General features: G+C 41.0%; 1 protein-coding gene across 1 annotated transcript in view; it reads left to right on the forward strand.

Moving 5' to 3' along the window:
* Nucleotides 1-6,964: 6,964 nt before the first annotated feature.
* FCGBP (Fc gamma binding protein) overlaps nucleotides 6,965-24,311 on the forward strand; it is a 36,171-nt gene continuing 18,824 nt past the window's right edge. The window contains exons 1-10 of the mRNA XM_063312299.1: nucleotides 6,965-6,986; nucleotides 8,679-9,704; nucleotides 11,212-11,561; nucleotides 13,637-14,210; nucleotides 15,035-15,636; nucleotides 16,281-16,839; nucleotides 18,474-19,072; nucleotides 20,165-20,744; nucleotides 22,291-22,490; nucleotides 23,483-23,624. Of these exons, the coding sequence (XP_063168369.1) occupies nucleotides 6,965-6,986; nucleotides 8,679-9,704; nucleotides 11,212-11,561; nucleotides 13,637-14,210; nucleotides 15,035-15,636; nucleotides 16,281-16,839; nucleotides 18,474-19,072; nucleotides 20,165-20,744; nucleotides 22,291-22,490; nucleotides 23,483-23,624 (4,654 nt within the window). The remainder of the gene's footprint in view (nucleotides 6,987-8,678; nucleotides 9,705-11,211; nucleotides 11,562-13,636; nucleotides 14,211-15,034; nucleotides 15,637-16,280; nucleotides 16,840-18,473; nucleotides 19,073-20,164; nucleotides 20,745-22,290; nucleotides 22,491-23,482; nucleotides 23,625-24,311) is intronic.

Consider the following 24,311-nt stretch of genomic DNA (forward strand, 5'->3'; position numbering starts at 1 on the left):
ATCTCTGTTTTAAATTCCTCTTCCAGCCAAAAAGGGAAGGAAGATCGCTTAGCAATGCAAAGGAGTCTTAGCATGAAAGCACCCTTTTACAGTAGTGTTTCTCAACCTTGGCCACCAAAATGTGTGGACTTCAATTCCCAGAATTCCCCAGCCAGCCATGCTGGGTGGGGAATTCTGGGAGCTGATGTTTACACAACCTCCAGTGGCCAAGGTTTAGAGTATGATCCATGGAGCACTCTAGAACAACTGAAAGATCACGTTGGCTCTATTAACATCTCTGGCTGACTCTTTGTGCTAGGTCTCCAGAATCTATGATGGCTTTCTACTGGTAATCAAAGAAACAGTCATAAATCATGGCCAAGTGTAACTTGTCACATTTAATGAGGCATTTTTTAAATAAACAAAAGAAAAAGTGCCATCCAACTTTACTGGACAAAACCCATGTAGCAAGAAGGTGAGGCTGGGAATATTTGCCTCATTGCTTTATTAAGAAATCATCTGCATAGAATTTACTGTTTGAGGATATTATTTATTTCTCCTCATGCACTGACTGCCTAGGTGAGAGTCAAGGATGTTTATATACTTCGGACCGTGGAGTTGGTATCATCCGTTCTTAGAAATATTTATCTGATTTTTGTACATAATTTAAATTGAAGGAGTGGTGAAATCTCTAGGCTGAAAATTGTTTTCTGTAAATTGACTGTGCTAAGATTTGTAAACTGCAGAATGCAAAATGACACAGAATGTAAACTAAGATGATCCAGGGCCTGGAGCATTTCCTGATGAGGAAAGTTTGTGACATTGGAGCCTTCTTAGTTTAGAGGTGAAGGAGAGGGGACATGACTGAGGTGTACAAAATGAGGCATGGTGTGGATAAAATGGACATGAAGAAGTTATTTTCCCCTTCCCAAAATATTAGAACCAGAGGTCACCCAATGAAATTGAATCTTTGAAGAATCAGGACAGACAAAAGGAAATATTTTTTTACACAATGCATAATTCAACACTGGAATTCACTACCATGAAATGTGGTGCTGGCTACCAGCTTGGCCGGCTTCAAAAAGGAGTTGGAGCAATTCATGGAATTCATGGGGATCCATGGCTCTTAGCCTTGATGGCAGTGGGACTGTCTCTGAAGGCCATCTGCTGGGAGACTTGTGGGCTTCCTTGTGCAGCTGGTTGACTATAGGAGAACAGACTGCTAGACTAGATGGGTCAGGGGTCTAATCCATCCAGTTTGGTCTAGTGGTTAAGGTGCTGGGCTAGAAACCAGGAGACTGAGAGTTCTAGTCCCGCCTTAGGCCTGAAAGCCGGCTGGGTGGCCTTGGGCCTGTCACTCTTTCTCAGCCCAACTCACCTCACAGGGTTGTTGTTGTGGGGAAATAAGAGGAGGAAGGAAGGAGTAACAGATATGTTCACCACCTTGAGTTATTTATAAAAAAAAATAATAAAGGTGGGATAGAAAAAAAAAATCTGATGTAGTCCATGGAACTGCCAGGCATCTATGCAGATTACAGCAGTATGTAAATAATGGAAGGAAGGAAAGCTAACCGGATGATGGTCAGCAAATGATCTCTGTGTGGCACGTGAGTTTAAATATGTGGCACACAGGCTCTTGGTAACAGTGATAAACTCTGGCCTGGTCTACTCAGCTATAATATACTTTGTTGATTTTGGCTTTGCACAGACATGAATATTCTGCTCCAATATGATTTAGTATGGTGTGTGAAGAAGGCCATTATGACTTAATCAACAAGTCATGGTCAGAAATTTGGGGACAACTTTATGTGTGAATGCAGCCTTTGTGCTTTCCATTGTCTGTTAGTCTTCATGGTTCCTGCGACGCCTTCAGTTTTATGGAGGCAAATGTCCTTTTGTGTGGTATCATGGTTAGAACATAGAATAGTGCTAAGGTGGACTATGACTTGGGAGACATAGGTTTAAAATCCCATTGAACATGGAGCACTCTGGAGATTTGGGGCCAGTTACTTTCTTTCAGCCTAATCTTTTTTACCAGGTTAATGTTGCAAGGATAAAATAATATGGCTTCTTGTAAGCCATCCTGAGCTCTTTAAAAGCAGAATGATGAACAAATGAATGATAGATAAAGGCTGTTGAATACTTCCTCTTAACCAATCTAACTGTGGCTTTCCTAGGCTTCTTGGATCACCCCTGGATATATCTGGCTGCCTTAGCTTTGAAACAAAATGTAATATAAGGTGAGGCCAGGCTGCTCTGAAATGGAACCCATCATCTCACACTCTCTGTAAGTTGAAAGTGTTCTCGTTATTTTCTTTATCATTAATATATTTATTAGCAATTTTCCAGCCGAGGCCTATAAAGTGGTATACAACAAAAGATATCCAATTCAGGAAGTCATCAAAACAGTATTTGTGGTGTGTCATGGATGAGTTCAGAGACGGCTTGCATGAGGCCTTAATTCCTTTGCTGTACACAGTTTCAGTCAATAGCAGATTAAAGAGCCATGACTGTGAAAATCTCTTTGTATTTAATCCCCAGTGAAAACGGGCAACAAATATTGATAGGATGGGTCAACAAACATTTTAAATGTAAAGTTCTGAGAAAGGGTAAACAAAAAGGGGTAGTAGTTTTGGGTGGCGAAAGAATTGAGGGGATGCTGGAAGGAGACATGGCGCAGAAAATAGTCTAGAGGCAAAAGTAGAGGAAAATGATGGGTAAAGGTTAAGTAACTTTTTCTTCTGAATCTTCCCTGAAAATGTTCCCATCCAAAATTTGCTATGAGATAAATGCTTAGTTGAGAACTGTGCCTTAGACTCTAAGAAACCCAAACTGCCAGATTCTTCCTGAAATAGCTTTCCCTTAAGGAATATGTCAAACCCATCCTCTCCAATGTTTTGGAGAAGAAGACTCAACCCATCCTTGTGCATATTTGCTAAAAGTAAAATTCCACTTTCTTCAGCAAAACTTTCTTCCAAGTAAGAAATTGGAAATATATTACAGGAAATATAATGCAGACTGTGAATTCACATATCTGAATTTTGCAGTGTAATCTGCTGCTCAGTTTACAAAAACAACAAACAAACTTTGCATTTAGGATCAAGATGCAATGTGAAGGAAATGCATTTAGAAATTGTCCTAACAGCCAGGAACCACGCTGAGACAAGGAATAGGTCTCTAGTGTTTTATTACTGCTACATAACAGAGAATCCTAACAAACTGAAGAAGCGTGGGAAAACCCAGACATATAAACCCCAAAGACTAAGGCGGGCCTGATCTGTGTCTCTTTGAATGGCCACCTAATTCCTCAGTACTACGCATGCGCTTTACAGCCTGGATGGGAGCCCCCTGCTCGCCATCCTCACTCATGACAGAAATGTTCATTTTTAAAAAAATAAACCAACATGTTCAAGAATGCTATTTAAATAATGTATCCATTGCAATTTTTTAGAATTTGGAAATTTAAAGATTAATGTAGACAGAAAGAGTTTTGAATGGAAACTTGCAGAACTGACACATTTCTATCATCTTATCTGTCCATCTTGGTTGTTTAGGTAAACTCCCATCCTAAAACCTCTTACGTGGGAATGTATTTCATTGATCTCGGAGTTACATCAGTAAAAACATGCGTCTGATCACAGCGAAGTTTTCCAAAAAGGTTAACTTTTTGTAAACTTATCATTGAACAAAATTTATGAGCATGGGAAATTACACCAAATGAGCTGATATAGGCTGGAAACCAAAATGTGGATGGGAAATTACACCAAATGAGCTGATATAGGCTGGAAACCAAAATGTGGATGCTCAAATTCCTTTAGAAAAAAAAACTGTAGAAAACTTAGCTACAATCCCAACCTCAATACTTTTCCTAGACCCTGATGTGGTGAATTCATATCCCTTTAAATAATCCAGACACTACCATGGTAAGGAGAACTGAGTTTGTATTGACCCAAAGCCACGCTTAGCATCCCTCCTCCCAGAAACAATAATGACTCAACCTGTTACTCTTATCGCTGAATGTGTTCTGGGCTCCCACGATATATAAAGTCTGCAGGTGTGATGTGATACAGACTCTCATCAGCAGGTAAGTGTGATACTCTCTTTAACTTCTCATGAAACAGACATGGCAAGGTGAGATCATTGTAGATTTTGCCTAAGCCTTAAGAAGGGGGTGTAATGGGGAAGCAGGTGTCCACTAAATATGGTGAATTCTCTCTTCCTGAAGGTAATAAGGTGGAAACCCAACAACCATCTACCAGAGATTATGTAACACAGCCTCCTCTTCTCTGATACCTTGCTGATGTGTGGATGGGATTTCTGCAAGTTGCTTTCTCATGATAGATGGAAGGTACCAGGCCAGAGAAAGCTCTGTAGCGAATTATTCCCTGGAAATCTGACAAGAAGCTGGGACTCTTTTTCTAAATCAAAAGGCCACCTTCCAGTTGCACACCACGAGCCATTCTCAAATTATTTTTAAACTGGGCTTAGGATAAAAACTAAATAAGTTTCACACACAAGTGTGTGTGGATGGATGGATAACCAATAATCAGGCACCATAGGCCAATCACAATACGTTTTATTAATTTTCTTTCTAGAGAAAAAGTTGCTGTACTTAGGAATGTTCAAAATCATTGTCAAACAACTAAAGTGTTTAAAAGAAAATGGCAACCAATTTGGACATTTCATATAACTTATACAATAAATTGTCTATGGAGTCTGATTTTTGGAACATCCTGTAGATACGCTCCCCAGTCATGTATCTCATAATTGTTTATGCTGTCACATCAAAAATTACCATTTGAGAACCATGTTTGGGGGATCTCTAGGGGCTGCACCCAAAGATTTCTGGCACCAGGTCAAAACCTAGGACCACAAATAGCCCACTTCTGGGAGATATAATTCCCCCAAACTATAATATGAGCTTTAATCAATTATAGCTTGAACAATTTGCATCTGAATAAAACAGTGAATTTGAATAAAAGGGAGAAACTTCTTCCTTTTTTTTTTAGATAACTGAATGTTCTTATCATGGCAGGCATCATTTTTTAAAAAAGCATTTTATGCTGTGCATGGGGGGAAAATGGTTTTGATTGATTTTGGAGCAACTCCACGAACCAATGAATTGAAGAAAATGTTGCAACCCTAATAGAAAGAAGAAATATTTTTTAAATTAGCCACAGCTGGTGTGAAACAATAATGAGAATTTTGAAGCCATTCCGCTCATGTTGAAATGGGTTGCTTCATTTAATCAATCTTTTCATCAAAATAAATGAGAAAAACCAAAGTGTTTCTTTCCACTGCGCCTCCCCCCCCAAGCATTTCAGGGGATTGGGAGCAGCAGAAAAAGAAATGTAGGTTAAGGTCCAGCCCAGTCCATGTCTAATCAGAAATGCATTCCATTGAGTGGGATTTATTTGCAAGTAAATATGCTAGAAAAGCTACAAAAATCAACCTGCAAAATTGTGTATGTGTGTGTGTATGAGGAAAGCCATTTTTTCAAATCGCTTCTTGAATACTATATCAATTTCACATTGGGGTTTGTCTGTAGGGTGATTGGAAAAGTCAAGATGACACACTCAGTGCATTCAAACAATGTATCAAAGATCTTAGACCCTTATATACCTGATTTTGAAGAAATTTCCAGGTAGGGAGTGTGATTTCAATTTAATGCTACTTCTTTCAGACAAGGACTCGAAAATATTCTCCCAAGTTGCCCAGTTTTGTGCTACCACATCCAAATGATACGCCACTTAGGTTTAGAATTTCTTAAAATAGTATTTTATTTTGATTTATTTTAGTATTTTTATTCTTAATTATTTTTAGATCCTAACATACTTATTGTTTTTCCAATGTGTCTGTGTGTGTGTGTGCGTTATTAGGGTTTTAGTGTATTAGGGTATTAGACCAGAAGACAGTGGTGGTGATAGATGTAGTGGTGCCAAGTGACAGCAACATCAGGAGGAAGGAGTATCAGAAGCTGGAGGAGTACCATGGCCTGAAGGAGGAACTAGAGGGCATATGGAAAGGGAAGGCCAAAGTGGTCCCAGTGGTGGTAGGAGCACTCGGGGCTGTGACTCCCAAGCTGGGAGAGTGGCTCCAACAGATTCCAGGAGCAACATCAGTGCTCTCTGTCCAGAAGAGTGCAGTGCTAGGAACAGCCAAGATACTGTGCAGACCCTCAAACTCACAGGCCTCTGGGAGGAAGACACATACCACCCATAGGGGTGAGAAGGGAATTTTATTTTTAACTAGATATTTTGATTCTATCTGGCTTTAGGGCTGTAATAAACGTGATTTGATTATCAAAGACCTGGAAGCCCAACAGGACCAGTCTGCTCTATCCAATAACATTTTTCTGAGCAGTCTAGCCCCATTTTACAAACCCGTGAGATACATACATCATATAATCATTGCCAAACTCTAAAGAGCATTAACTCTAGCACGCTTCAAGGCTCTCCCCACAGCATTGTTTTGGAGGGCCCAATTTTGTTATACTGCTTGTAAAAGTAGACAGACTTTGAATGCCCATCGATGAACCCACCACCAACTGTAATATTTTAATCCTGTTTTGTTTTGTTTTTACTTTATTTTTATTCTTCGATGGGCTTCAATCTGTAACTCTGGTCTGTGACCATAATAAAATAAAAATTCTATTCTTCTATTCAAGATGGCGTCCATGACAGTGTGATCAAAGCTCTGCCCTTTTAAATTATGCACATAGACATTTTTGCCCCCCACTACCACAGATGCTCATGACTAAGACCATTTTTTTCCTCCAAAAATTTCTGCAGCAGGCAAATGGGCAGGGTCAGATTTTTGCTAGGACCATGGTAATATTCTATTTGAAATGTTTTGGATTTGATTTAATTTAAGTCTAGTGATCCTTGATATTGAATTTTTACCCTCTTCCAACTCCTAGTCCTTAATTACTGTTTTCCTTCTCTTTTTCACAGCCATGGGGACATGCAGGCTACTGCCATTAGCTATGGGGCTGGCCTTGCTCACAGGTGAGTAGGAAATTATCTTCAAACAAAGGCCTATAAGTAGACTGGGTTCACGGACTCAGATGAATAAATTGCAAATTGAATTTAGGTAAAACTAGAGAGCAGATTCACATCACAGAGTCAGGGAAGAAAATAGCTCTGGGATTTGAGTTGCAGTAAGTGCATAAGTCTGTCAAGACATACTATCTTGGTTGATGTGCTTTGAAGATATATGAACTCTCAGAAACCCAGAAATCCTGTGAAATCCTTTAATCTACAGATAAAGAATTATTCATTTAAAACATTCACTTGTGAACCATCTCTTCAATGTATTTGCTAAAATATTAAGGAGGTAATCAGTTTAAATTGTTCTAATTATGGACTTAGGGAGCCCCCCTAAATATGTCAAGAATGCCTGTTGATTTGTAGAAGTAAAGACTTAGGTCACTGAGTCGAGCCCTCCTTGTGCAGGAATCGATATTAAAGCATCCCAAGCAGATGGCTGTTCAGCCTCTGCATGAATGAATCTCATGGAGAGAAGCTCATCAAATCCTCTTAGTAATTAATTCCTCTGTTAAACCACGCTAAGGAATTTTACTTTAGACATTCAACAGGAATCTGTCTTTCAGTAGCTGAAACATATTATTCTGTATCCAATTTCCTGAGCTGATAGAGAACACGCCTTAGACGGCTTCTCTGTGATGTTCTTTCAGGCATGTGAAAATATCGCTGTCTAACAGAAATGATTACTCTTTCCACCAAATTAGTTTAGTGAGATTTATGAAATGGATATGTGTCTTTTTGCCCACAAAATCTCCAGCTGCTCACCTGAACATGTCAGTTGTAAAAAAAAAAAAGACTAAAAGCTGAGATATGACAACATTTAGAAAATGTGTAAAGTGCCCAGAGTCACTGGGAGTTGGTGACATATCAATTTAATTATTATTATTAGAAACCAGTGTTACATATGGTAAGAACTAGTTAAAATAGCAATTTGAGGGCTATTTACCTAGTTCTGAAACACTGGTCACCTAACAGCTTGGAAACACTAGTCTTAAGCCAGGAATGTCAAATCTGTTTTGGACTGAAGATTTTAAATTATATTCCGGGTTGTACTTCAAAAGGTTCACATGTCTAGGCTGATGAAATGGATGGAAACAGGACAAAAACTCACTTGATTAAAACTGAATTAAATGCAGTTTATTTATTTATTCAAATTTTTGCCACTGCTCATCTCTCCCCACAAGAGGGGGAGTTACTATAATTGTTCCCCATGTATTTAATAATGTCCCCTTTCTGTCATAACAATATTATAATTTAGTAGCAGCTTCGGGGGTAGTGGGACTAATTTACAGCCAAGGTGTTGGGAACTATACAGTCGGCTGTTTCATCATCTTCTAGGGTTTTACAAACTCTGTATTCAGAGACTACACTTAACTGGATTATTGAATTAACTCATTTGTATAACATATCAAACCATCAGCAAACTAAATGGGATGGGTTCACACAACAGACAAAGTCTCCCTCTCCCTAAAGTAACAAAGGTTACGTAAAGCAAGCTTAGCAACTGTGTAAAAGGAGGAACTAGGTTTTTACCTGATATGGTTAAGCGTGTTGTGTGAACTCATTCACTGAAAGGAATTTACTCAAGCATGCACATATATTGCTTAGTTTTGCTTCCTAGCTCTCATTTCCTATGTTTTCCCTTCCTTGTAGGCCTCCATGCTGTAGCACCAACTGGCCAGGAATTCATCACAGCCTTCATGCAGAATTACCAGTTAGACTATTCTGAGGCTGAATTTCAGCTTTTCATCTCTGGCAACTTACCCACCACTACTGTTAATGTCTTAGTCTATAAATCCAAATTCCAGCTTCAGTTCTCTCTTTCTCCAAGACAGACCATGTTAGTGAAGATCCCTGCTTTTGCAGAAATGGTTGGCACCATTAAATTCTGCCACACTGTCTTGGTGACAGCCAATCAATATATCTCTGTGTTAGCCTTGAGCTCAAAGAAAAATTCAGCTGACACCACAGTTGTCTATCCTATCCAGAGTCTAGGAGTGGAGTACTATGTTCTCACACCCTTGGGGAAAATGTCCAAAACGTACAAGGAGTTCTCTGTCATTGCATGCCATAGTCGCACTAAGGTAGAGATCCATCTCAAAGGAAGCGTGAGATTCCAAGAACGCATTTATCCTGCAGGCAGCAAGCTGCATGTTATCCTTCTACCCTATGAAGCCATCCAGCTTCAGAGCCACCAAGATCTCTCTGGCACACTTGTCAGAGCCACACACCCAGTAGCAGTGCTAAGTGGGCACAGCTGTGCCCAAACAAACACCAACTGTAATCATGTGGTAGAACAACTGCTACCAGTGCCAAGCTGGGGCCGATCCTTCTTTATCCTTCCCTTTTCCTTCCAAACTCAATACGATATTGCATATATAATAACCTCCCAGATGACCACAATCACCTATGTCTCTGGTAGGATCCATAAAAATTTTGACCTCAAGTCTGGACAGATACTTCAGCTGAAAGTCACACAAAGAAGCCCGATCTACATCACAGCCAATGTTGGCATCCAGGTCTTCTTTTTCTGCACTGGTGGTACCCATTCTGGTCACACATATGACCCCTTCTTTTTGACCATCCCTGATATTCTCAGCTATTGCACATCCTACTCTTTTCAGAGCCAGATGGGCTTTGAGAATTATGCACTCATCGTTGCTAAGACTGCTGCTGCTGGTGAGATCACCATGGATGGGCATTCGTTGGGAAGTGTCTCTTGGAAACAGATTACAGGAACAGAATATTCATGGAGCGAATATAGCCTTGGGAAGGATGGATATCCCCATTCCATAGCCCATCCATACCACCCCTTTAGCTTGCTAACTGTTGGCATTGCTGATAGGCATGGCTATGGAGCAGTAGGAGTCTGCCAAAATGGTGAGTACTGGGATCATTAAGATAGGAGAGAAGGCGGCTGGATAACACTTACAAAGCAAAGTGTGATGGCCTTTTTTAGCTGTGGGCATCCAATTGTGGAATGATCTCCCACAGAGGCTAGGCTGGTAGCAACACTGGCTTTAGGTCAAACTCAAATGACTATTCACTTATGATTTGGGGGTTTAATATTCTCATTTTATGTAGGTTGTCAGAAGGGGGGTCTCTTATGTTTTATTGCTTTTATTTATTTTATCTTACTCAAAGATCTGTTCTTATAGGCTAAAAAAAGCCTTAGACAAAATTAAATTGTTGGGCTTCTCTATGGAAAGTCTGTGCTCATTAGGATTTGATAATGCTAGAACTACCCTGAAACAACGAATCTCCAAACCAATTTAAGTAAGGTGCTACACCCCAATATCTGTCATTTTCTTCCGGAAGGGTTCGTTCCAGCTTCTTATCTATCATCTATCACAATTTTGAAATTTTGTAAAGCTTTCACCTTAGCCAGGCTGGATGCATTAACCTCAGCAGTCTTTTTTGGATGTTTTAAGGGTACTCCTATACACGTTCGGTTATGTCCATGTGGTGATGGCTCAATAGAAACCCTAAGCCATATATTGTTATACTGTTCCCTATATAAGGACTAGATGGATCCTTATATATATCCATTATTGAAGAAATTTCCAGGCAGGGAGAGTGACTTCTATCTAATATTACTTCTTTTGGACAAGGACCCAAAAATATTCTCCCAGGTTGTCCAGTTTTGTGCTACCATCTGCACAATACACCGCACCATCACTTAGATTTTGAATTACTTAACATAGTATTTTATTTCAATTCATTTTAGTATTTTCATTCTTAATTAATTTTGGATTGTAGTATATTAATTGCTTTTATGTGTATGTATGTATGTATTAATGTAAGATTCTTGCTATTGTATAGTTTTATTGTATCTGGCCTTAGGGCTGTAATAAACGTGATGATGACGTTCTTACAGGCTGGTTATAACTATTCAAATTAAGAAAGAAAAGTGATGCAGTCATTCTTAGTAAACTTTCCTCAGGTTGATGCTCCCTAGGTCTGTTGGATTTCAACTCCTGTAATCCTATTGAATGAGAGATTCCCTCTCATTTTCTTCTTTTTCTCTGCTTCTCCACCTCCTTTTCTCTTCTGTTGTATCCTTCTCTTCCTCACTTTTCACTCCTTACCATACAACCCAGGTTGTAGCAGCTAAGATGTTGGAGGTCCTAAAGGAAAGGCAAGATACAATGGATAATTAAATAACATGCTGCCTTTTGTTGTCCAGAAGTTCAACCTGTTTCCAAGGCTTCCTGCAGTTCCACACAATGCCGGAAGAAAGAGACTTGCCAAATACAAAATGGCCAGACGGTCTGTGTGCCTCAATCTACTGCCACTTGCTGGGCTCTGGGTGACCCACATTACCGGACGTTTGACATGAGGAAATATAACTTCATGGGTACCTGCACCTATACCATAGCCAAGACCTGTGGACCAGACACAACTCTCCCAGCCTTCCACATCACCATCAAAAATGAGAATCGGGGCAAGAAGAGCGTGTCCTACGTTGGACTGGTGATGATCCAGGTCTACCGATATGACATAGTGGTAGCCAGAAAGGAGTATGGGTTTGTCAGGGTAAGAATAACTACATTTATTGCTCTTAATTATACATGCAAGTGCCCAGATCATGCTGTAAGACCTTCTATGTTATCAAGGCATACGTATCATACCCAGCATTCCACTGGGGACAGCTCCTTCTTTTGATAACCTAAGGCACCCTTTCCTAACTCGCACATGTTCCAGATGTGTAGACCATCTCTCAAGATGCTCAGCAATGTTCTGGTTAACTAAGTCCTGAAAACTGAAGTACGCACAAATGGCAGATATCCAGGTTGGGGAGGGGGAATTAATGTCAGGCAACAAGAATGGGAAACGTATCAAGCTGCTAACTGGCTGTTATATACTGTATGTTAGTAAACTGTAATTTGGGTTATATGCTGCCAGCGATTAAATAGCACATCCCCTCTCTGCTCCTACAAGTTTAGTTGTTTAAATTTACCTCTTGGTTTTCAAGAGGCATCCAGGGAGCCAATGTGGATTTTGAATCAAAGAAAATTCATCACTTTTGGAGAAGCAGATGCTATTTTTATTTCCACTACCTTTGCCTTTGAATATTTGCCTTTTAGGGGGAGATGGGCGGTGATAGAAATGTGAATAATAAATAAATATTTAACATATTTCCAGGAGACTTGAAGTTGCACCAAAGCCAAGTCTAAATTTTTCAAGGAAATATTGAGCATTTGTCAAGACGCACTCCTTTCTCTGATTTTGGCACCTCCACCAAGATTTTTGTTTGTCTTCAGCAAATATTTTAGATCCTAAGCCAGTGTTTCTCAACCTTGGCAGCTTCAAGATGGGTGGACTTCAACTCCCAGAATCCCCCAGCCAGAATCCCCCAGCCACACATCTTAAAATTGCCAAGGTTGAGAAACACTGTACTAGACATAACTGACTCTCACCATGTTGTTTAACCTTGAGTGTAATGCACATGGTGCATCCCCCCCACCCCAAATCTTCCCCTCTTTTTGAGCTTCCCTATAGAAAAAGCCAGATGCACAAAATAAGATGGAGTTATTGGCTCTAGAGGCACCCATTTGCTATCTTCTCTTTCCCCCACCAAAACCAGCCTTAAACAGCAGGTTGGTAGGCAGATATTCAATGGGTGAAGTCTCCCATTCCTTTGACTGATTTTCCATGCTGAGTAAAGGCATCTCTCTAGTCCAGTGTTTCTCAACCTTGGCAAGTTTAAGATGGGTGAATTTCAACTCCCAGAATTCCCCAGCTAGCCATGCTAGCTAGGGAATTCTGGGAGTTGAAGTCTACCCATCTTAAACTTGCCAAGGTTGAGAAACACTGTCCTAAGCTAAAGTTGATGATGACACATTGTCATACATAATGTAGGAACATGATCACATTCTGTCCCAAACATCAGAACTGACTGAGCATGTAAATACACAATATTTCAAACAGTATTGACTCTTAGTCAATATTTTCACCAAATGTAATGTGATCATTCAATTTGCAATATGTTATGTGATTGTCTTTAGTACTATGATAGTGGTAGGGATCAAATCTTTGAGTATTGAGCATAAGTTTGCTTGCCAAAGATCCCAGGTACAATTCTTAGAATTTCTAGTTAGATGAATGAGAAGGATCTGTGGTTGAAACTATGGTTGGTCACAGAATGACAAATAATATGAAATGGCATTAGAGAGCTATATTTTTTGCTACAATTTTCCTTCCGTATGAAATTCTGCTGGGGAGGGATGAAATGGCATGACTGAAAGCATTGCTTTTTCCAAGTTTGTGCTTGTAGAAAACTAACTGATCTAAATGAAGATTAGATTAGAATATTTACTCCCGAGGTGCTAGTTTTCTGTGGGTAAGAACTGAAGCCTTAAAAAAAAAAAGCTTAGAGGTCAAAATTGCACTTCTTCCCATCTGCATTTTGAGATGGTAGAGTCCTATGGGGATTAAACATTCTTCTATTTCTGAGCAAATTTGCTTAGTTCCACACTGCAGCTCAGATTGCATAGGTGAGTGGCTTTTTAAGGGTGGATGGTTCTGCCTTTCAACAGGGGTTGATCCTTGGAGTTGTATCTACACCTGAAGTATATTGTGATGCATCTTTAACACATTTATTGCACCAGGTGAATAACCAGCGCTTCCGACTGCCTGTCTCTCTAATCAAGGAAAAATTATGGCTCTTCCAAAGTGGGACCTCTGTCAATATTGAGACAGACTTTTCACTGAGGGTGTCCTACGACTGGAACAGCCGCTTTGTAGTGAAGATCTCCAGCAGTTTCTTCGAGAATGTTTGTGGCCTGTGTGGTAACTATAATGGAAAACCTGCTGATGACTTCAGGACCCCCAGTGGATCCTTGGCCCCAGGTCCTGTGGAATTTGGGCAGAGTTGGAAAGTGGAGGATGGAGACCCATTGTGCTGGAGTGACTGTCATGGAAAATGTAAGAATATCCCCAGGGAAAAGCTCATTAAATACAGAGGCGAAACATTTTGTGGCTGGATCAGCAAAAAAAAGGGGGGACCATTCAGCAATTGCCATTCTTTGGTTGATCCTGAGGTCTTTGTGGAGAATTGTGCCTATGACCTCTTCATCTATGAAGGCCATAGAGATGCTTTGTGCCAAGCACTGAAGAGCTATGTCGATGCCTGCCAGCAAGAAGGTGGAGCTGTATTTGACTGGAGGAGCCTCACCGGATGTCGTGAGTAGTAATTGCTTGCTTATGGTAGCTTTCCTCTAGATGTGTTAGACAGGGACTGATGGGAACTGTAGTCTAGAATACCTGAAAGGAGCCCTGGTTGAGAAAAACTGACTTGAAACTTTGTCATAGAATGGGATAAGTACAATAATAACAAATTGCAGCAGTTACTTAGAAAGCCCAGCCTTTTCCCCTCTTGTGGAATGACTAACTCCAGTTCAACTTCAATTAATTTATCCCACAATAGCCCATTTGTTTCAATATCTTTTTGAAAAGGCTACACAAATTCACTGGAGGCAAATTTATCAGTAGGTATCAGAAATGAGAAAGAATGGGACATTCATGGTAAATGACTTCGGTACCTTTGAGGTCTAGGGAAAAAGAAAAGAGAGAGATTGCCCTTTTACCTAATTTTTAATCTTTTGAACTCAGTCCACATCCATCAATGTCACACTGAGGAATCAGCAGTTATCTAGCATAGCATGCAAATTCTTTAGCATACTCCACACTTTTTTTTTACTCACTCTTTGATTCTGAAGTAATATTAATGGGGAACAGAGTCATGGAAATTATTACCCAGCTAAGAGGATTTGATCTGGTGAATGGACAAACTCCCTCCCAGGACAGTTTGTTTGTGAAAGCGCACGATGCACACTGTCAAAATTCTAAGTGTGCCTATAGCTCAGAAAAGTTAGGGACTTCTGCCCTAGAGAATTGGGCTAAACAGAGGCTCTTTTTTGTGTGGGTACTCCAGAAATTGAAACCTGCCAAAGGAGTAAGATATGGAAAAAATGGACTTTTACAAATCTTCCTTTTCTCATTCATAGCTTTATCCTGCCCTGAGAACAGCCTCTATAAAGTCTGTGGGCCACCCTGTCCTGCCACGTGCAGTAATCAGCCTCTTCCATCCAACTGTTCTTCTTCGCAATGTGTGGAGTCTTGCCAGTGTAAGGATGGCTTTGTGATGGATGGCGGGAAATGCATCCCACGAGCTGCCTGTGGCTGCCTCTTTGAGGGCCGTCTCTTGGCTCCCAATGAGCAGTTCTGGGGAGACAGCACATGCACGAAGCGCTGCACCTGCGATCTGCAGACCAAGAGTGTGAAATGCCAGGCCACCCGGTGCAGGCAGGAAGAGCAATGTCAGGTGAAGAATGGCATCCAGAACTGCTATCCAGTGAGTTATGGGATGTGTTCTGCCATTGGCCACTCCCATTATCACAGCTTCGATGGGCGCAGTTTTAACTTCCAGGGCACCTGTCTGTACACGTTTGCTGGGCTGAGTAAGAAGAGCCAAGATGTGGTTGATTTCCAGATTTTGGTTCAGAACTCACATCATGGGGGCTGGCCCAGAACCCCTAAAAGGGTGGTCAAGGTCGAACTCTACAGCCTGCAGATAATTGTCAGCTGGGCTTATCGGGGCCGAATTATGGTGAGTTGAATCTCATGTGCTTCTGAGAGTGTTTCCATTACCAGGCTTAGAATGCAATATGGTAAATCTGGAAACTCATATTTAAATATTTATACTGAAAGACTTTTCATAAAATAAATAGTATATTTATATACAATTTATACTGTTAATACTTATACCTAAATTTAATTTAAACATACTGAATTTCACTAGGATTAGATGAGTATTTAATTACATGTATCTCTTTCTCTGTCTGGCTCTAATTTTACCTCTCTATCAGTTTGCCTACCTAGTCACCTACCTATCTGTATATTTTCCTACTTATCTATCTACCTATCTGAAAAACCTACCAATGTGTCTTCATAAATGAGATAAAAAGAACATTACAGTTTGTTTTCTCCTAAAATAACTCTATTGGGGGTAAATAAAATGCTAACTAATTTGTCCTTTCTTAATTCTGAGTAGACATGCATGGGATTAGACTGCTCAGAAATCTTAAAGGGTTTTCGTTTAAGTCAACTTTTGAAAACAAAATTAAACACTTATTTTTTAAGCACCCTAAGAAGAAACCTGTCCATTTCAACAGCTCTGATTGACTTAGAGCCAAACTTCTGGCAGGTGGTTTGTTTCTTCATTGTTCCTTCTCCTATGTCTCTTGCTTCCAGATTAATGGCCAGCTGACCAACCTGCCCTACAAGGTGGGCCCAGATCAAATTATCATCTACCAAAAGGGCTGTGACACTGTGATCCAGGCAGATTTTGGCCTCATGGTCACCTTCAACGGTCAGAGTCATCTCACGGTCACTGTGCCATCAACTTACCGAGGTGCTCTGAGTGGACTCTGTGGCAACTTCAATGGAGATAAGCAAGATGACATGGCATTGATTAGCGGTGGGCAAGCCACCAACCTTGGCCAACTCTGGAAGGTGGCTGAGTTCACTGGCTGTGGAGAAGTAAGCCCAAAGGTGTGTCCAGACTTGCAGAGTGTGGGCCAACATCAAAGAGGCATTAGCACGGAATGTGGACTCCTTGTGGACAAGCATGGCCCATTTAGGGAATGCCATGGCAAAATCAATCCAGAGGTGTTTTTCCTTGACTGTGTGTATGACTACTGCACATCCAACAGTCAAACATCTGTACTGGGCTACATCATCGCTGCTTATGCATCTGCCTGCCAAGCTGTGAGAGTGACCATATATATTTGGAGGATCCATATAGCCTGGAGTAAGTAAGATTCCATGGGGTCTCCCTGTAGCTGGGGAAAAGGTAGGGCTACTGAAGGTACATTTAGTCTGCACTGAATGTTTCAAAGGGACTTGACATCTATACAAAGCTATCTTCTAGCCAGACTAAACACATTGCTCTGCTCCTTATTTAGGAAGCATCTTTGGTAGCAACTGGGCAATTGCCTTGAAGAGGGACTAGAGTTTGTAGCAATGCATAGCAATTCCATCAGCTCAATTAGTCTTAAAAGAAACTTTCCCCAGGTATTCCCTGACTTCACTCTGTTTTCTATTGGAAATCGAAAGGAAGGGAACCTTATATATTAAGGGGTGAATGCCATATGCTTCCCAGTTTATTATAGTCACTGATTTCAAGTCAGTCAGTCTAAAGTAGTTAGAATTTATTGGAGTAGGACTGGAGAAACCAGGTTTAGTCAGTTAGTGACTTTGAGTTGTTCACTCCCTTTTAGGCCATTGGGTTGTGGTGAGGATAAAAGGTATTTCATTCATAGATTCTTTGAAGAAAGGTGGAAAATGAAATATATAAAAAGGGTATACCCCAAGTTGTAGTTTTAATATATTTAAATAAATGCATGATTATCATAAATGACTTGTGCAAATATTCTGCATTTCAGAAACAGTTCTGGTAATAATAATAATAATAGCAACAACAGCAATAATATCAGTAACATCAATATAGTTTGTATTCATATGCACAAATTGCCTTGAAAAATTCTCCGCCATATCTGTGGATGGAAAAGCTTGGTAAACTACTTCAACGAAATTCTCCAGTGGGAGAAGACATTTTCTTGGGATCACTTTTGGCAGGCTCCTAAACAATTCTCAGACATGGTGGGAGAAATATAGCTGCCCCCACATATATGGCACAACTATACAGAGGCACATGAGATTAAATAAAAATCTCAAAATTTTCTCAGGAGAAAGTCTCCTGAGAAATTTCAAATCACTGATTGATTGATTGATTATGTGCCATCATGGTGTTGTTGACTCTTAATAATCTTGTAGATAGATTTTCTCCATGACACTTCAACTCATTTCAAATGTAGGTGTTATAATGAATGCTCTAGATCAGTGTCTCCCAACCTTGCCCATTTCCAGATGTGTAGACTTCAAATCCCAGAATTTCCCAGCCAGAATGGTCATTGATGAGAGTTCTGGGAGTTAAAGTCATCAATGTCATGAGCACTGATGGTGAGCAGGAGGGGGCCCCTATCCAGGGGGGAAAACGCATGCGTAGTAGCGAGAATTTGAGCAGCCATTCAAAGAGACACAGAACAGACCCGCCTTGACTTTTGGGGTTTATCTGTATGGGTTTTCTCACGCTTCTTCAGTTTGTTAGGATTCTCTGTCTACTGTAGCAGTAATAAAACACTAGAGACCTATGCCTCGTCTCGGCGTGGTTCTTGCTTGTCAGGACAATCAATCTGTTAACACCTGGAAGCTGCCAAGGTTGGGAAACACTACTGTAGATCAACTTTCCCATCCTGGCCTCTCTCTTTCTCCCAGAATTCAAAACACATCTGGAAGGCTACTTAGGTTGGAGAAAAACAAAGGAAGCACCTGAACCAAACTCAAAAAAGATGGTCAATATCTTTCCTTATTCTCCCATTTCAGAACTTGTATGCCCATCAAACAGCCACTACGAGCTCTGTTCCAGAAGCTGTCAACAGACATGTGACAGTGTCTATTCTGCTCTGCCTTGCTCCACTTACTGCACAGAAGGGTGTGTCTGCAATGAAGGCTTTGTGCTCAGTGGCGACCGTTGTGTCCCTCTGCATCAGTGTGGCTGCTCATACCAGGACCACTATTATCTAAGTGGGCAGATCTTCTACCCAACCAATAACTGCAATATGGAGTGTATGTGCCAAGCTGGTGGAGCTGTTACCTGCCATGAATTCTCCTGTGGGCCCAATGAAGAATGCAAGACAGTGGATGGATTCCAAAAATGCCACCCAATTAGTTCAGCCACTTGCTCAGGTTCTGGTGATCTTCATTATTTCTCGTTTGATGGAGTCCACTTTGACTTCCAAGGCAACTGCTCGTACGTCCTGGCTCAGACTACTGTTGAAAGCAAGAGTAATCTGGCTCCCTTTACTGTCACAGTGGAAAATGAGGCCTGGGGGACTAGAAAAGTCTTGGTCATTAAGCAAGTATCTGTGGAAGTCTATGGCTTCAAGCTAACTCTGCTGCAGAAGAAGGAAGGACAGGTCCAGGTCAGTGTTCACTCTAACATTGTCCAGTCTATTTATGTAAAGCATTGTCCTCTTAATCTGAAAAAGCTGGAAACTGCAGCCATGGATCTCCTACTATCTCTCTAATTTATTTCCACAACAATGCTATAGAATACACTGATCAAAAAGATAGTGGCTGTGGCAAGCAGAAGCTCATCTAGTAAGCTTTTGGGTCGGATTGCTTTGAACACGGGTCCTTCTGGTCCTAATTTGTCATTCTAACATTTCCCCAGGCAGTTTGCATTCTTTGTATCTGTGCAGTCCTCTACTATGTGGCATCTTTTCTCCATAGCCCAACAGCCCTGACCTTTATGCAGCATTTAGGCTATAAAAGAACTCTGAATAGGGTTTGCTGCACTTGAGAAAAAGAGGCCACTAATGGAGGCTTTTTAAAAACCTATTGCTGCATAGGGGAGACTTTTTCAGGGAACAGCAGTAGACATGGAATGCTTGACTCTTGTTCCTACAGATGAGTTCCCTGGACCCTCAAACCTCTAAAGAAGCTTCTTTTGATTCAGTGGAGCCTTCTAAAAACACTGAATGGTTTTGAAGGGAGCAAAGTAGAAAGGGTGGTTTCAACATGAAACATGAAGGGCCTTTTCTATCTGTAGGTTATGGGATGTATGGAGAGGCCCTTTGGCTGCATTTTGACTGGAACTACAGTACTTCTGCATCGCTTCCATTTGTTTTCAACCCAGGAAATCAAAAGTGTAACTGACTTGGATTAGGGGGGGAAAAGTGGGGTGGGTGGGTTGAGAGTTATCTAGCTCAGTATTTTTCTAATTAAATAAGGCATACATGGAATCTGCACTGTCTTGTGAACTGATCTAGCTGGGTTTGAGGATCTATTTTGAAATAGCTTTTCCAAATGTGTCTGCTCCTGAATGGAGCACAGTTAAGCTTTGTTGACCTTTCACGTGCATGTTTGTTAAAAATGTCAATGTGTATTGACTTCCACATGTCAAGAATGATGGTATGAACTGGGAACATCAATGTTCTGCCATTAGAAATCAAAGATCCTTGAGGCCACCTTTGTGACTACCTTACCAATTCCTTGCTACCCCTCTCTTCCAGGTGAATGGGGTATTCTGGTCCCTCCCCATAGACCTTTCTGGAGGACATCTCAGAGCCTATCAACATGGCACTAAGGTCCTGATAAAAACCAGCTTTGGCCTTGTTGTGAGCTATGATCTGGTTTATCATGTGAGAATTACTGTCCCGAGCAGTTATCAGAAGCAGATGCAAGGTCTGTGTGGGAACTACAATGGGCTGAAGGATGACGAGTTCATACTTCCCAGTGGGAAGAAAACTTCTGATGTGGCTGCATTCGGTGCTTCCTGGAAGGTCCCAGTCCTTGGGGCAGTGGGACCCTGTTCAGGTGGATGCTCTGGGAAAAACTGTCCAAACTGTAGTGAAGAAAAGAAGAATATTTTCAAACAATACAACTACTGTGGGATCCTCACTGCCTCGGATGGCCCCTTTCAGGCTTGCCACAGCAAGGTGGACCCCAGTGTGTTTTTCAATGACTGCATCTATGATTTGTGCCAAAGCAATGGAGACAGCCAGGCCTTGTGCCCAACCATTCAGAGCTATGTGTCTGCTTGCCAAGAAACCAAGGTCCTTATCCAGCCATGGAGAAGTCCATCTTTCTGCCGTGAGTAATGTTGGATTTCAGATCTTGTGGACCATAATTTCTCTTCTTTTAAAATATAGAGCTTTCCCCTGAATGGTTTAATGGAGAAAAAAAAGCCAACATGCTCCTGTACTTAGGCTTTCTCTTACCACCAAAATTAGAGAAGTTAAAGGGGAAGAAAAGAATCCAGTTGAGAACTTGTTGCAGAGATTGAAATAATGGAACAATTCATAATCTGGTCTTTTTCAGAGTGATCCAGATGAAAACACCCATCATCCTCAGACGGAATGGATGAGCTGATACGAGTTCTAGTTCACTCATTAGTAAGGTGCTAGACTGGAGAAGGTCGGCATAAATGATAGGATTATTTCCTGCAAGAAATAATCAGTTGTCCACACACACACACACACACCATAATTTCTGGAGTCCTCTTAATATTGTAAATCAAAGATGATCAGCCTTTTTCAGACTCAGGGTAATTCTTAGAGTTAGTGTGACATGGGTCACACTTTCAAAAATGGATGGCAAAAAAATAAATTGAGTTTTATTTCCATATGCATGCAAACACACATAATTGCTTACCCATCAGATTTGTATAAACAACATTATGCAAAGTATAGAAAAGGAGTAAGAACTAATAAGGCAAAGGAATTAAAGGCATGAGAAAAGCAAAAGAAAAGGAAATATAGTTAAATCTGGTTCGCACCAAACCATTCACTATACCTCTCCATGCCTTTCTTTTCTTGCAAATCATCCTTTCTTCTACCATGTCCATAAACTCTTCTATACATTATATACATTATCCATTCTTTGAATTGAAGCATAGATGCAATTACGATTTAACTAAATATAGCTAATAGGATTAATCCCATTAGTATTTCTATTCTCACCTTTCCAGGGTGTACATAAAGTGCTTCTGCTGATTATTGAATGAACCCATTTTCTAGATTTGAACAAGCCACAGAATCATCCCCTTTGGGGCTAAGCCACCAAAGACTCCTGAACCCAGATTAAAAGGGACACCCACTTTCTCTGTTCAGATATCTGCCCCCTTCAAGCAGGAAGCTTTTTTGCAGCTGTCAGAATCCACGATCAAAGGATTAATGAATCTGCCATGATGAGCCAACACATGTCAAGCACCAGGAGGGAGGGGGAATCCAAAAGGAGTGTGAAAGAATGCTGTTTGGGCTAATGATGAGAGCCCAGGTTGTACCAACTGAAGACATCTGTGCTTGGCATGCAGGAAGGGGGAGGAAGGCAAAGGTGGGGTGGGGGGTGCTGGTTTGTCTGCTTGCTTTTACTTAGGTAGTGAAGGCAGGAATCTCTAGCTGTGGCTTTTTGCCTTGTTCTGTACACATCTTCAGTAAATCTGAATTCTGCATTTCAGCTTATGCATGAATCAGACTACTATTGGAACAGGTGTGTCAGATTCTTACAGCAGCCCTAGGTGCTCAGCGCATCTGTTTCACATGCCCCTACAGATGACATAATGCAAAGGCTGCAGCGGATGTGAATCCTTCTTTTCCATTGGGGGTGGGGTCTCCCCCCCACCATCTCTTTCTTTCAGCTCTGAGCTGCCCTCCCAACAGCCACTATGAGGAGTGTGCCGATCTTTGTTCTGATGACTGCTCTGGGCTCATCAGCCCCAGAACATGTCCTGAAACCTGTGCAGAGGGGTGCCAGTGTGATCTTGGATACTTCTTTGAAGGGCTTGGCTGCGTCTCAGTGGAGAGCTGTGGATGCTTTGGAAACGGAAGCTATTATAGGGTAAGGCTACAGTCTTCACTTGAGTCAGATCTTTGCTCCGCCCAACCCAGTTTTACGTGTCCCAGTGCAGCGGCTAGTCAAGCCTTGCTCAAGAGGCTCTGTCTTCATTCTTCTCTGACAATCAGCTAACAAAGCCCAGGATTCACCCCTGGGCAAAACATTTTATTCTTCCTTGTGTCAAATGAATCAGGATGAACTAAGAAGAACCCAAAATGTAAACAAAATATAACACTGAAATGTGCCCAAAAAATAAAGAAAAGGGGAAAAGACAGAAAAAAAATGTAGTTGAAGAATAAAGAAAATAGCAAAAGGAAGTGACAGAGAGTAAATATCCCAGAGATAAATCTATTTAAATCACTATATACGTAGTCCTTGTTTAGCAACCACAATTGAGACTGGCAACTCGGTTGTTAAGCAAAGTGGTTGCTAAGTGAAACTCCAACTGTGCCTATGATCTTACTTCAGCTTTCCTTTGCTTTACAGACCTGCAAAGGTCGTAAATGCAAGGATTGGTTGCAAAGTTAATTTTTCATCCCTGTAGTAACTGTGAATGGTCTCTGTATGAGGCAGTTGCTAAATGAGGACTACCTGTATAGCAAAAGGGTGGCAGGAAGTTCAAAAGCTTGGATGATTTTAGAAGAGCTGTGAAGGATTCCTAAAGAGTAATAGAGGAGGCACCAGATGAACGTCTCTGGGAGAACATCCCACACTGGAGGGCTAATCCTGAGAAGGCCAGCTCTTAACTTGTTATTGTCATAGCATAGGAGGCTTTCTTATTTGGAATGGGACACACAGTATCTCCATATCTCTAAGCCCAGATGCTTGAGTTTTCCTCCTCCTAGCATGGTAAGGATATTCAATATCACAGACAGAATAGAGAGCTTAGGAACCATGCTACACAATAGCTTTCAGTTCCTTGATGAGAGCTTAAAATACCCATTGGAGGCTAAACTTACTGAATTATTTCTTTGTTTTGTTCAATGTCTTCTCAGCCCAACGAGCAGGTCCTGCTGAATGAATGCCAACAAATCTGCGAATGCACCCCTGGACAGGGACTCATTTGCAAGTCTTACCACTGTTCTTCTGATGAAGACTGCAGGGTCCAGGATGGGATCATGCGCTGTATCAATAAAGGTGACTGACTCAAGAGCTAAGTTTGCACAACATGCTAAATCCTAATCCCAGATCACCAAAACACAATGGCTGTGTTCATTTAATATGTTATGCCCAACTAAATAAGAGATGGCTTTATACATGGACTTCCCCAGATGGACAACACCGAAATCAGATTGACTACATCCTTTGCAGCCAAAGGTGGCGGACATCTGTACAGTCGGTAAAAACAAGACCTGGAGCTGACTGTAGTTCAGATCATGAACTTCTTCTTGCACAATTTAGAATCAGACTAAAGAGATTAGGGAAGACCCACAGATCAGCTAGATATGAGCTCACTAATATTCCTAAGGAATATGCAGTGGAGGTGAAGAATAGATTTAAGGGACTGGACTTAGTAGATAGGGCCCCGGAAGAACTCTGGACAGACATTCGCAACATTGTTCAGGAGGTGGCAACAAAATACATCCCAAAGAAAGAGAAAACCAAGAAGGCAAAATGGCTGTCTGCTGAGACACTAGAAGTAGCCCAAGAAAGAAGGAAAGCAAAAGGCAACAGTGATAGGGGGAGATATGCCCAATTAAATGCAAAATTCCAGAGGTTAGCCAGAAGAGATAAGGAATTATTTTTAAACAAGCAATGCGCGGAAGTGGAAGACGACAATAGAATAGGAAGGACGAGAGACCTCTTCCAGAAAATTAGAAACAT

This window comes from Candoia aspera, chromosome 10, assembly GCF_035149785.1.
Source record: "Candoia aspera isolate rCanAsp1 chromosome 10, rCanAsp1.hap2, whole genome shotgun sequence".
NCBI lineage: Eukaryota > Metazoa > Chordata > Lepidosauria > Squamata > Boidae > Candoia > Candoia aspera.